The sequence below is a fragment of the Olea europaea genome, chromosome 12, assembly GCF_002742605.1.
Source record: "Olea europaea var. sylvestris chromosome 12, O_europaea_v1, whole genome shotgun sequence".
In the NCBI taxonomy this organism is placed as follows: domain Eukaryota; kingdom Viridiplantae; phylum Streptophyta; class Magnoliopsida; order Lamiales; family Oleaceae; genus Olea; species Olea europaea.
In genome coordinates, this window is record NC_036248.1 from 28792612 (window position 1) to 28804480 (window position 11869).

General features: G+C 34.3%; 3 protein-coding genes across 5 annotated transcripts in view; 1 reads left to right on the forward strand and 2 right to left on the reverse strand.

The window, feature by feature from the left end:
* The window catches only part of LOC111406321 (AP-1 complex subunit mu-2-like), an 8076-nt gene extending 6816 nt beyond the window's left edge, over positions 1–1260 (forward strand). For both annotated transcript variants that reach the window (XM_023035706.1, XM_023035707.1), the window contains exons 8-11: positions 97–194; positions 285–426; positions 540–662; positions 833–1260. In XM_023035706.1, coding sequence (XP_022891474.1) covers positions 97–194; positions 285–426; positions 540–662; positions 833–931 — 462 coding nt within the window. In that variant the 3' untranslated portion in view covers positions 932–1260. The remainder of the gene's footprint in view (positions 1–96; positions 195–284; positions 427–539; positions 663–832) is intronic.
* Positions 1210–5568, reverse strand: LOC111406320 (lipase-like). 2 transcript variants are annotated; one of them, XM_023035704.1, is made up of 8 exons: positions 4906–5568; positions 4579–4673; positions 4371–4474; positions 3886–3986; positions 3698–3801; positions 3027–3464; positions 2743–2874; positions 1210–1467 (listed from the first exon to the last, which is right to left on the reverse strand). In XM_023035704.1, the coding sequence occupies exons 1-8, from the start codon at positions 5131–5133 to the stop codon at positions 1311–1313; spliced, it is 1359 nt and encodes a 452-aa protein (XP_022891472.1). In that variant the 5' UTR covers positions 5134–5568; the 3' UTR covers positions 1210–1310. The 2 variants fall into 2 exon arrangements, with proteins under 2 accessions (XP_022891472.1, XP_022891473.1); XM_023035705.1 differs by having other exon boundaries at positions 4914–5027.
* Positions 5569–9510: 3942 nt separating this feature from the next.
* On the reverse strand, positions 9511–10801 carry LOC111406873 (zinc finger MYM-type protein 1-like). The gene is made up of 3 exons (XM_023036237.1): positions 10402–10801; positions 9998–10311; positions 9511–9882 (listed from the first exon to the last, which is right to left on the reverse strand). Exons 1-3 carry the CDS (start codon positions 10799–10801, stop codon positions 9511–9513), a joined length of 1086 nt encoding a protein of 361 aa, XP_022892005.1.
* Positions 10802–11869: the final 1068 nt, after the last annotated feature.

Genomic DNA, 11869 nt, shown 5'->3' on the forward strand with positions numbered 1-11869 from the left:
GTGGGGGGGGGGGGAGCTTAACATTTAGGTCTTTTTCAATTGCTCTCTTTGCAAATATGTTGGGAGTCTTGGCCAAGAGGTGTTTGTCTCTCCCAGGTAAAACCTCTGGTATGGGTTGAAGCTCAGGTTGAAAGACATTCTAGGAGCCGCATGGAAATTATGGTAAAAGCCAGAAGCCAGTTCAAGGAGCGCAGGTATGTGTTTATGATGTTTCAACTCTCGTCTTTATTTTCTGTGCTATTGCCTGTCATTTTCTGAATTTTTGTGCAAAATTGAAATTTCAGTACTGCGACCAATGTCGAAATTGAGTTGCCTGTGCCATCGGATTCTACCAATCCTAATATTCGGACCTCAATGGGGTCTGCTTCTTATGCACCCGAAAATGATGCGTTGATTTGGAAAATAAAATCTTTTCCAGGTGGTAAGGTAAGAGTTGCCTTTCACTCTCGCTCTAGTTTCACTTATTGCCTGGTTTTGAATTATATTTACATTGAAAAGTTCTCAATTCTGATACCTTTTTTGCTTCATTTATTTTTCAGGAATATATGTTGAGAGCTGAGTTTAGGCTCCCGAGCATAGTATCTGAGGAATCAGCTCCAGAGAAAAAAGCTCCTATACGTGTGAAGTTCGAGATACCATATTTTACTGTTTCAGGAATACAGGTGAGCCATCGCGATAACTTGTGCAAGACTCTATACTGATAAGTTTGCTTTATTCGAACTCACTGCAGCCATCACGATAACTTGTGCAAGACTCATCTATAGCTAGTTTGGCAAAAGGCGTCGTCATCGGATAATTTTCTTTGTAATTCTTGAAAACTCATTTTTTGTAGGTTCGTTACCTGAAAATCATCGAAAAAAGTGGCTATCAGGCTCTACCATGGGTGAGATATATTACAATGGCAGGTGAATATGAACTCAGGCTTATGTAAAAGGTCACGTCTACATATTGATTTTTCGTCCCCCGACTTGCTCGTATGGCTAGAATGACTCAAGGACTCGTATTAACTGACGAGGTCATTCGAGACCAACTACCCCGGTTTGAATAGGTGGATTCTAGAGCAAATCCTGATGTTCTGAGCCATTTTTGTCTATTTAAAACTCGAGATTTGTAATAGTTGTTCATTTGCTTCGGTTTTTATTTTTTTATTTTTTGACAAAAATCTACTTAATTTGTTGTTCTTCAAATGTTTAGAAAATGATACATGCATTCCTTTGAATTAATGTATTTAGAACAAATATGGCATTGTTGAAAATTCAACCTACAATGTGTTTACATTTAAATTCAAATTGGGATACAATAGTTACAGACTATTGGTTCACTTGATTTGGTAATGTTGGAGTCTTTCTAAATGCATGCTTCCTACAGCGCTCGAAAATGCTGTCGTACATCAGGTCGAATTGAACTCCTGCCCTTTCCCGGTTTATAATGAAAAGAATGTGATCACCTTCAACAATCTTGTAATACCTGCATCAAATCGAACATTTCTGTTAAAAAATGGAAAGCTTCTAATCAATATCCGTCGGAGACGTGCAAATGAAAGTCCCACATCGGCTAGACATGCAACTAGCTTTCAATTTCCTAAGAGTTGGACTACCATGCCTAATTATATTAGGTTAACATTTTGAAATCGAACTATACGTAATGTTAACAGCCATGTGGATGCACAACATGAATCTACCGGGGTCTAGAAGATCCAAGTGGGCTCCATGGTAACCTGATACAGCCACTATGGAGATTACGTTAGACTTCAATAGTGTGTAAGCTTCTTGGTTGAAAAAAGATGGCCACAAGAGGTTATTGCTTGAGGGGGTCTTTGATGATCATATTGTTAGTGAAAAATACACAATATAAAATATATTCTATAGTTAGAATAAAATGAAAATGTAGAACTATGGGAATAAATCAATTTGAATCATTGAAGTAGAAACTAGAAAATCGAGGCCTGTGTATTACATAGTATACTTAAAACAGATTCGTCCCTCGATGCAAGTGCTTGGGGTTGCATTGAGCATCTGTTTTTCAAGATACAATGTCACCTGTAAAAACTGAGCAATGAATTCTACACAGTGAAGTGAACTTATGCCCGAACACGACCACCAAAACTGATAGAAATGGGAAAAACTTTGGCCAGACGAAAAAGTGAATTTCGTATATGGAACAGAGGAAACAACTGAGCTCGCCAAGAATGAAAGAAACTGGAAAAATTTTCTGCTAGACAGAAAACTGTAAAAATTATATGCAGTCAGAAAGAGAATTTCGTGTGGAACATAGAAAACAATTGAGCTCTATTATAAGCTCATGAATGGAGAATAATTTTACCCATTGCCATGGATTTACAGCCTATTCCTCTTCCAATTGGGTAAACTTTGACCTCCAACTTCACACTCACTAAGCATCATCTTTGGCAAGTAAATATTGACTTCAATGTTCTCACGGAGGAGAACATGAATCTGCTTTGAACTTCCAAAACAAAAGAACTTCCATTTTCTGACACGTGGGGCATAATGATATGGATTGCTCAAGGGAGATTGTTGAAGATGTGCAAATACAAGTACTACACATGCTAGACATGGGGATTGGTAAGGTAAAGTTTTTTTGAACCCTTGTATGTAGATAAAGGAGAAAAAACGCAAGGAGTTTGATCGCATCTTCTAGTTCATGTACTTGAAAAGATTCAAACTATAATCAAATTTCATCAATATATGTGACAAACAAATAGCCGGAATAAGGTAAACAAACCAGATGCCTGGTTGCAAAGGTTGGCACTCGGAATCTTTGACAACATAACGACTTGGATGTTCGACCGGGAAACGAGGGTGTGTCATAGATATAGTGTTGAGGGCTCCATCATTGTCCCACCAATCTTTATCCCTGGACATGTATGAAATAAAAAAGTTGAGAAACGTAATGATACCAGAAAGGTGAAACTTTGAACCGACATTTTAGAATGGTAATGAAACGTATAACCTATACAAATCTATTCATTTTCCAAGTTGATACAATCTGTTTAGGTCCCAATTCACCTGTATCCTTTGTAGGGTGGAGTGACATCTGGTGGATGTTGCCATTGGCTCATTTGCAGGACTCTGATGAAAAGCAACGGGTGTATCCCCCAAATGCCGGAGGGAACAGTAATACCCATGATTTTTCGTGTACGCTTGGTGGCATAGCTGAAGTAATATGTATTTGGAAATGTACAAATACGACTGTTCAATCTGATAGAACCTGTGATTGTCAGATCAGGAAGTATCCAATCTCCAGTTGCAAATGGACCATTGTTCCTCAAGAGATTATAGACAAGACCCCGAATGCCAACTTTTTTCCTAGACATGTTGAAGTGATCAAATCCGAAATTATAATAGGCCTTCAGCCATGGAATGTCAAACCAGTCGTAGATTATTACTCCTAACCGACACAGCTGCAGCAGACTGATGGGAGTCAAGGACCTCCCGTCTTCAGGCCTGCAGAAAATCATAATGAAAAATTAGTACCAAACACTAAAATGGACAAAACTTTAGCTTCTTCTCATATTTCATACTGTCAAATGCTTATCCAGCCCAACTTAACAAACTTGACACCATAGAAAACTGATTGATGTCACAGCAAGAACGTTCTTTTATGGATTGGACCCGAAAATCACAAGTATGAATTTCTTATATAAACAAAGTTGAATTTTAGTTTCAAAAATACTTACTGCATTCCATCTAAATAGGTTCGTGTTGTTCCATTGAATGCTCCAGATAATGAAGTTATGCTCAACACCCAATTCTCAGAAGTATTTTCAAACCCCTTAAATGCCTGAAATTAGATTGAATCTTTAGTTTTTCTTATGCCGAAACTGTTTTGTCTCATTTTATATAAATTCACTATATATAGACGAACCTTATCAGCTAGCATTTGCTGCAAAACCCGAACTACCTGTGCACCAGCTGAATGCCCAACAAAGTGAATGGGATGATTTTCATCCCATCCAGGGTAATTCCCTGCAGTTTACATTTGCACGGTCAAAAAGTAGGATAATATATTACGTTGGATAGGGTGGAGTTTAACCATATTGTTTACTTACCCTTCGATCTCAGGGTCCCCAAGGACAGATTTTTTTTTTTCATTTATAGGAGTATATTGGGCTTTTATCGATTTATAGATTCCTACACTATATAAAGGAGTTTGAGGGAGCCATCTTTTGTGTATGTTCAAGATAAGACAAATGGGTGTGAGATCTCCCATTCTAAAATTTATTCTTGATTATAGTGAAAAATATGCAGCGGCAAGTGGACATATCCATGTCAAAGTTTCTGCTTTTACTTCGTGCAGTATCTAGTGTTTGACAGCATTTATCAAAAAGAAATGCAGATTAAAGTCTGGACCTTTTCTATAAGTCCTCCCAAATTGGGAGTGCCCACAAGCTTTGCTGTGTTCTTCTCCATAATCAACCTGCCCTCCTTTCAAATAATAGAACAATTCTCTGGCCCTGAAAACCCAATCCCCATTAAATGTTGCAAAGGAACCTTAACAACCAAACTAAGAACCCTAAAAAAAGTTACAGAGAAAAAGAGACTATTATTAAACACGCACCTGTCATATATACTTGTTAAGGAGCCCAAATCGGGCACAAGAACTTTGTCATCTTTCTTTTCTGCACCCGCGAAATACGACAAACTTCCCAATCTCTGAAAAATATGAATAAAAAACTCAATCTTGCAAATTTGCTAGACATGAAACACCCAGAAAAGGGCTTGTTGAGTACGAAGCTTTGGACATGACTAAACAGTACAACCAACAAGATTTCTGCTCGTTTTTCTACTTAGTACTATCGAGTCATGTACAATCTACTCTACCAAACAAGCAAGAAATGTTAAAACTTCCAATTTTTGATGTATAGTAATGTAATCATATACATACTCCTTTACCAAAACCAAATATTCCATGAACCAACACAATGGGAGGCAAATCATCCACACCATTTGAACTTTTTGAATCGTCCCTTTTCAACCCAATATCCAAATTAGGCTTGAAAAACCAATCGGCAGCCACAGCTGTACTAAATATGTAAAACCCATATACCAAATGCACCAAAGAACTCACAAAAAGTTCTGTCAATTGCAGAGCTGATATCCACCATCTAATCATCTTTTTCCTCTTTAGCCCATAAATTTATGGATTATTCCATTTTTACAAAATTTATATTCTATATAAATTGATTACAAGATATGGGTTATTGAAAAAAAATGATAAAAAAAGTGGGCTTTTCAATCTGAACTAATGTATCAAATCTTTGAACAGAATCAAGAACCCCCAAAATTGAAATGAGAGGTGTTGAAAGTGGTTCTTAGAAACTGAATTCAGGCACCAAAATGAGCAGAAAAAGCAGGAAAAGTTAAAGCATTTTTTGTTGTAAGTTGTAAGTTGCAACTGTTGCTTCATTCAATTTTTCTCCCCGAAGAGGATTTTGTTCCAAAAAAGCTGCTTAGAAATGAAAGTCACGTGCCATAGTGTTCATCGCTGCCAAAAATTTGTTTATATAATTCAGGGTTTCGTGGTGAACTATCCAAAAGGGATTTCTTGTTCGGATTATGTTTGGGCGTTAAAAATAAATAAATAAATAAATAAATAATGAAAATTTAAAAACTGTTTTTAAGTAATTTTTATTTTCAAACTCGTTAGGATAGTGGTTCTTCGTACAAAGTTTTCAGATTATATGCTGATGAGTCTCACTAAATGTGGTTAAAATGAAAATTATGAGTTCAATAAAGTTAAAAACGAAATTTAATCAACTTATAATTTTATAAAAAGTTTTATCAAACAAGGGCTCAATACTCTAGACATCAGATCTCAATAGTTTAGTTTTCTTAGGTTCATTAAGCTTAGCCGAAGACGGGATTAGAATGAGAATATGACTATGTTTTAGGGGAAAAAGTTAGAATTCTTAGTTGTGAAATGGTCGATAATACAAATTAGGCTATTTATTAGAAAAAAAAGTTTTGGCCCACATTGACGGACGTTTCTTTCCAAGATCATAGTGTACCAACTCCTATCAATCCCTAACACCTACAACTATTAGAAGACACAAAAGTATTTTCCCATTTAAATTTAGCATACCGAGTCGAACACTGTACAAGAGTCTTTTTTTTCTATTGAAATAACATGGGATTTTTAGCTTTAATAAACCTTCGTGGTTCATTATAGATCTTGGAATCCATGTGGTTACAGATCAAATTCTTCGTTTTAATATTTCTTCATAAAAAGTTCAAACTCTTGCATTTGGATAATTTTTTTTTTTTCACTTTTAAATAATGTAGAAATTTTACCCTTTACCATATATACTTTCTTCTAAACATGCAAGTAATTGAGCATGTGTTTGAGTGCAATTTTGCTAGAAAATTTCATTTTTACATTCATTTTGTGATAGCGAAAGTTCTTAACCTTTCATAAATATGTACTTGTGGTTGACCGAAAAAAATTTCTCGAACTATTTGCTATCCAACGATTTTATTGGATGTTGATACCTTTTTGGACAGTTTTATTCGATATTGATTACTTAATTTTTCCAATCAACTGACGGTGTTTTTTATGATTTCCGTCCAGATGGACTTTAAGTGCATATTTATGAAAGGTGGGGAACCTCCACTGATATAAAATGAAGATTTGGGTAAAGTCTGCAAAAAATGAAAAAAGTGAGGGACCTTGCTGCAATTTCCCATAATACAATATCGATCTTTTGTCAGATGCATTAATGAAACTTTTGACTATTCATCACCCAAGATTTGCAAGCCTTTTTTCTATCCCCAAACAAATTACGTTGCTTGTTCCGACTTCAACCTGTGAAAGAATTTCTTCAAGCTTAGCCAAACACGGAATTAGAATCGCAATATGATTATATGCCCCTGTTTGGCTCAAATTTTAATCAGAGTCAGCGTCAAACAATTAATATTAATCACATCTTTTATAGATCCCACAATTTTTTAACTACATATTTCAAAAACTTCTATCAAAATTTAATAAAAATCTAATTTTAATTTCCGTCAAACACCTATATTTTAGGGGATAAAGATGGAAAATTTTGGCAGATAATCCAAATAAGGCTATTTATTAGAAATATAAATGTTTTGGCCCACATTGATGGACGTTCTTTCCAAGATCAGTGTACCAACTCCTATCTGTCCCCAACACCTAGAATTATTAAAAGACAATTATTTTCACATTTGTATTTCAAATCGAACATTGTAAAATAGGTCTTACTTTTCTATTATATTAACGTGGGATTTTTAGCTTTATTAAGCCTTCGTGGTTCATTATAGTTCTTGAAATCCAAGTGGCGATGGATCAAATTCCTTGTTTTAATTTTTTCCAATAAAAATTCTTAAATTCTTTAACTGTACCACAACGCGTTAAAATGTACCAAAACTGTATGAAACTTATCAAAATGAACCAAAATATACCAAAGTGCATGAAATGTACCAAAAAATAAACAAATACGCGAAATGTATTAAAATGTATCAAAAAGTGTCATAATGTACCAAAATGTGCCTAAAAGTGTGAAAATGAGCCAAAATTTACTAAAGTACAAGAAATGTTCCAAAATACGTCATAATTTATAAAAATTGATCATAAATGAAGCTCATCCAACACCTAGAAAAGAGTAGTGACATGAGAAATTTTAAAAATTCAAGGTCACCGTAATAATGGTATGTCCAGATAATCACTTTTGAGTTGAGTAACTATTTAAGCTTTTCCTAAGCAGATTTTCTTGACTACTAGTCAAGTCAAGACACCAAAGCATAAGAATTTAAGTACCCAACTTACATCGCAATTACTTCAACGTCAGCAAAAGATATGATATTAATCTTTCACAAGTCCTAATAATAGAAAGATTCCCATAGCCTCTTGGACAGTGACGGAGCTAGTACCCAATAATGTAGCATGGCCGTTCGTGTTGGCTCCATCGAAATTTACAGGTGCAGCCCGCAGTTGAAGTTTTCAGAACTTGTCGCCATGACTGTGAAGACAGTGAACTGGGGAAGAAAGAAAGTTGGGGAAGATGATAATTGGGCTTTTTTCTTTACTTAGGCCTTTTTTAGTTGGGCCTTTTCTTAAATAAAAAAAAGGCCCATATTCATTACCTAATGCCCATAATCATTTACGACATTTCTCAATTCACAACCACTGAACCACAACTCCAAAAAGCTAAACGCCCAATTCCAAACCATCTGTTCTACCATAGTTCCCGGTGTTGTCAAAAGCCTCAACGTAATAATCTACTTTTAAATTGTTTGTGACTTCAAAGGATTTTGTGTAATTTGGGTTGATTTCATTATCTTAGATCCGCCAATGCTCTTGGATATGAGAAAAAAGTGAAGTCTTATTTGAGATAGCTTTAAAAAATTGATAAAAAATCGATGTTAAATTCAATAATTAATTTTAATAACATATTTTATGAGATTCATAATTTTTATCAATTTTTTATCCACACATTTTATTAATTTTGATCAAAATTTGCTAAAATTTATATTAGAAGTTGCCAAATAATCTCTTAATGAAAATTTCAAGCCAACAAAGCTCATGTTTGTCTCCCCTTAAAACAAAATTATTTAATTCTCACAATCATTTTCAACCACATGGTCACACAATAAAATATTTTGTACGTAAATGCAAAATTTCTTTTCTATTTTTTAACTACACACTCTCTTAAAAATTACTATTCAAAATATCATTTTTTTTTTTTAAAATAATGGCCATCATTCAGGAGCTAAATATCTCCATAGGTGACTTAGCGTGATTCTTTCACCATGATTTTATGTAGCTTTTTGAAGTTTAGTCTATGTTTGAGCCACCACCCCCCAACCCCACCAACAATAATAATAATAATAATAATAAATAAATAAATAAATAAATAAATTTTTAACTACAATTTTATTAATCGAAGAAATTTATGGCTTCGCCATGCCGAGGTGCAAACACCAATACAAAACATTCATACATCTTATCTATACTTTTCCTTATATTAGTTCCAGGTGAATGTGCGACAACATAATTATTAGATTTTTCTCAAGTCCTAGAAATTCGATGTGAGGAATTAACGAATTAAAAAAATAAATCGTATCAATTAATATAAACTGATGTAATAAACATTGTCTATAAAATCAAATAGTTTAGTAAATCGGTTTAATGGATATATAAATGTATATGTAAACCAATAAATAATCAGTTCAATTAAATCAAACTAATAAATCGGTTCCTTTTGATACAATGTCCAAAGAATTCAAGCCATATTTTCTGATCAATCAACTGCCACATTATACAAAGACTAACATTATTCTAAAATAATGAATTGTAATACCATTTAAATCAATGGCTTCATAATCCATAATCTAACCCAACATTTTAGTGATAGTTGGAAACTGACCAGGGGCGGACCCAGGATTATGATCCAGTGGGCGGCGAGAAAAAATTACATAAAAAAAAATTTCAAGTTAGAAATAACGATAGTAATCAAAACGTAGTACTTTTTTATAATTGTTCCTTACGGCTTCTCATACTTTGAAAACGCCGTATAATAATCTTGTTATCGATTTCGTTAAATACATCTTTTTTCAGATAGACAACTAAGCTATCATTCATCCATTGGTATCCAATCTGATTACGCAGTTGATTCTTCACAATGTTCATAGTAAAAAATACTCTTTCAACTGAAGCAGTAGCAACTGGAAGAGTTAATCCTAAAGTCACAAGCATGTAAACTAACGGATACACTTTATTTCTTTTGGTCTCAACCAACTTCAATGCAAGTTCACTAAGTCCCTTCAATTCTCTGAACTCCTTGTTCGAGCGCATATCAATAATATAGTTTCGAAGCTGATCATCAAGTGTCATGAGCTGTACCTTGAAAAATCTTTAGGATAATACTTAGCAAGATGAATTAATTTATCCTTGTCAAAAGCAGATAATGAATCATTGGGGATAAATATGCTAAACAAAGAAGTAACTCTGTACTTACCTCAGAAAAATGATCATTCAATTCTTGAAGTTGCATATTAATGACAGAATAAAATAAATCCACACGGAAGCGATGAAAATTTGTCATTTGTTCAATATTACGCCATGAGTGACCTGGGCGTACAAAGACACTATCCATATCAGGAACATCAATATTATGCTTTTGACAAAAAGAAACGACTTCATCCAAAAAAAAATTCCACTCATTGTCCCTCATTTCTTGGAGTCTTTGTTTGCATACTGTCACTAAACTCATGGCATTTACAATATCGTGATCTTTTCTTTGTAATGCCGTAGACAATTCATTTGAAATTCCTAAGATAGTTCAGTTGAGGTGTAAATTAAACACAAACTCAAATGACTGCATTGAGTCCAATAAATTATCAGCATCACATCTTTGTTCACGTGTTGATCCATCAATTGAAATCATTTCAATGACATCAATTATAGGTGAGAACATCAAAATCAAACTAACCAAAGTACGATAATGCGATCCCCAACGTGTCACCAAAATGTGCAATAGTACTTTGTTGATTAAGACCTCGCCCACTTGAAATCTCACATTAATGATTGGTTCAGAAATTAGGGCTTCTTGTTTCTCTTGGAGAATATCACAACGTTTAGAAGAAGCTCCAACAATATTCACCACGCTAGAAACCAAATTAAAGAGTGTTTGGACTTTCTTATGCTTCTTTGCTATAGCTACAAGAGCTAATTGAAGTTGATGAGGAAAACAATGAACATAAAAGGCTTTTGGATTCTCTTTCAAAATAAGTGTTTTGAGATCTTTGAACTCACCTTCCATATTACTCGCCCCACCATAACTTAACCTCGCAATTTGGATATGCTTAACCCATATCTTGAAAATAATTTATCTATAGCTGCTTTAAGTGATAGAGCTGTAGTATTGGAAACATGTTCAATCCCAATAAAACGTTCAACCACATGTCCCGTCTTATCAACATAAGGTAAAACAACAGACATTTGCTCCTTCACTGAGATATCTTCAAATTCATCAACTAAAATTGAAAAGAATGTATCATCAATAGCTTTGATGATAACATCAATCGTTTTAACAGCTCCAACACTTACAATATCCTTCTGAATTTTTGGTGATGTTAGTTTGTGATTTATTGGAGCATTTTTCAAAGTGACAGCTTTAATCCTTTCATTATGATCAGCTAAAAACTTCATCTGTTCAAGAAAGTTACGTTGATTATTTGACTCTTCACACTCATCATTACCACGAAAAGCCAGTCTTTGATGTAAAAGAAGTCGTATACAATCAATTGATGCATTTAAAGGAATTCGATATGCACTCCGTGCTCGTTTTGATTGCTTGAAAAAAACTGTCTCAATATGTTGCTCTTGATTCATTAAGGCTTCACAATTTCTTCGGGCTTGATTGTGTGCACTATGGATATCTTCAACATGAACTCCAAGTCTATCTTTCTTTTTAAAATTATGGAACCCTTCTTTTACAAAAGCATCACCACCCCTTTTTTGGTCCAAAAAGATAACAGTATAAGTAAAATGCAATGTTTTTACTTAAACTATATTCTAACCAATTAGGATATTCATTGAACCAAGCAGGAATAAATCGCCTTGATTTTTTATGCGGAAACACATGATTCTGAGGTTGACACGGACCTCTCTGCAAGTATGCTCTTCATATTTGATCTCGAAGATTAACATTGTAATCTAATATTGGAGTTCTTAATCCGGGATCCGTGGAAAGTTGTGCAACATCAATATGCTCAATACTTGCTTTCTTTACCTCATCATTTTCTTGAAAATTAGTGTTATCAATACTTGCTTCCTTTGCTTCATCATTTTCTCCAACAGTAGCATCCTTACCACTGGCTTCCTTTGC

What these genes read in the sequence shown, in the direction of transcription:
- LOC111406320 (XM_023035704.1), bottom strand. Translation starts at nt 5,133, where the DNA reads ATGATTAGATGGTGGATATCAGCTCTGCAATTGACAGAACTTTTTGTG. An exon ending in AGCAAATGCTAGCTGATAAG is followed by an intron (nt 3,802 to 3,885) that starts GTTCGTCTATAT and finishes ATCTAATTTCAG; the next exon opens with GCATTTAAGGGGTTTGAAAA. An exon ending in ACCTATTTAGATGGAATGCA is followed by an intron (nt 3,465 to 3,697) that starts GTAAGTATTTTT and finishes GATTTTCTGCAG; the next exon opens with GCCTGAAGACGGGAGGTCCT.
- LOC111406873 (XM_023036237.1), bottom strand. Translation starts at nt 10,801, where the DNA reads ATGGAAGGTGAGTTCAAAGATCTCAAAACACTTATTTTGAAAGAGAAT. An exon ending in TTCAATTGATGGATCAACAC is followed by an intron (nt 10,312 to 10,401) that starts GTGAACAAAGAT and finishes GAACTATCTTAG; the next exon opens with GAATTTCAAATGAATTGTCT. An exon ending in TGAATGATCATTTTTCTGAG is followed by an intron (nt 9,883 to 9,997) that starts GTAAGTACAGAG and finishes AGATTTTTCAAG; the next exon opens with GTACAGCTCATGACACTTGA.